General features: G+C 40.5%; 1 protein-coding gene across 1 annotated transcript; it reads right to left on the reverse strand.

The window, feature by feature from the left end:
* Positions 1 to 213: 213 nt before the first annotated feature.
* LOC149110082 (uncharacterized) lies at positions 214 to 613 on the reverse strand. Its single transcript, XM_089292073.1, has 2 exons — positions 431 to 613; positions 214 to 255 (listed from the first exon to the last, which is right to left on the reverse strand). The coding sequence occupies exons 1-2, from the start codon at positions 611 to 613 to the stop codon at positions 214 to 216; spliced, it is 225 nt and encodes a 74-aa protein (XP_089148199.1).
* Positions 614 to 1168: the final 555 nt, after the last annotated feature.

Genomic DNA, 1168 nt, shown 5'->3' on the forward strand with positions numbered 1-1168 from the left:
GACATGCTCCACTTCCAAGTTTAACACTAGTCAAACTTCAAGCTTCTCATTTCCCAAACTAGAAAGGAAAAAAACGGGTTTTGTGTAAAATAGCGATAGATTTATCGTTTGTGATGAATGCATTTGTGTACATTTACTCTTTTTTCAAACCTGCTCCGCGAAAATTTGAAAGACTCCGTGGACCCGCTGGCCACTTTTAAAAGATCAACATTTTCATCCAGCATCCTCGCCAATTGAAGTCGCTAAAGCGAGAAGCTGAATGAAAATGAAAATGATTGAGTTACAAAATTCTACAACAAATACGTATTGCTAAAAAAGAAGCTTTGATGGTTTAGCGAGTTTCGTCCATCATGACGTTGTATGAAAATGTTTGGTCATTGCGAAAGCCGACAGACCGGCATAAGATTCCTCGTTAGCTCGTTACACTTACCGCTTTCTTTGTGCGCTCAGAAATTTGCTTTAGGAGAAAGGACTTTCCACTACCGGGGGATCCGGCAATAAAAGTATTGTGGCCAGCCAAAACGATATACAGCACTTGCTTCTGACAGTCGAAGTCAAACCACTTGTGGCAAACGAACATCAATCTAATTTTCAAGCTCTTTCTGAATCGCATGACCGAAAAGGTCCCCAATTAACAAGAACCTCGTCGTCTCATATCACAAACTTACCTTAGCATTAACATCGGCAAAATTTTCTCCTACTTTACTTAACTCTTATTGTCAGGAGAAACAAAATTTCTTGACATAACGGTCATAAAATTTCTGAATTCTTCCAAATACGAAATGACAATTCTTTCGGCCTTGAAGCAGAATTGTATTTCCGGAATAAAATCATCAAACTTCCGGAATTAAAACTGACCAATCAGAACAAGCACCACTATCACTTCCGCTTCGATTCTGTCAATCAACGTTTTGCATTTCTCACTTCCGTGGCCCCCAACTGGCAGAGACATAGTGCGAAAGCGAGTAGTTTAAAACAGCGCCAAAATATCGCAGACCTTCTAGATGTTTGGGCTAAGTGAGCGTAGATATATTTAGTTTAATGCTTCTTCTTCCCGCGGAGTAATTTTCGGTTATAGTGAGCGGTACGATGAGTGGCGGTCGTGCGGTACCGATGACATTCTTTTCCAGCGGATGGAACCTCTTTTTATTCCTTCTGCTCCTTCTTT

The sequence above is a fragment of the Orbicella faveolata genome, unplaced genomic scaffold, assembly GCF_042242905.1.
Source record: "Orbicella faveolata isolate gen_17 unplaced genomic scaffold, um_ofav_v1 contig_24, whole genome shotgun sequence".
NCBI classification, from domain to species: domain Eukaryota; kingdom Metazoa; phylum Cnidaria; class Anthozoa; order Scleractinia; family Merulinidae; genus Orbicella; species Orbicella faveolata.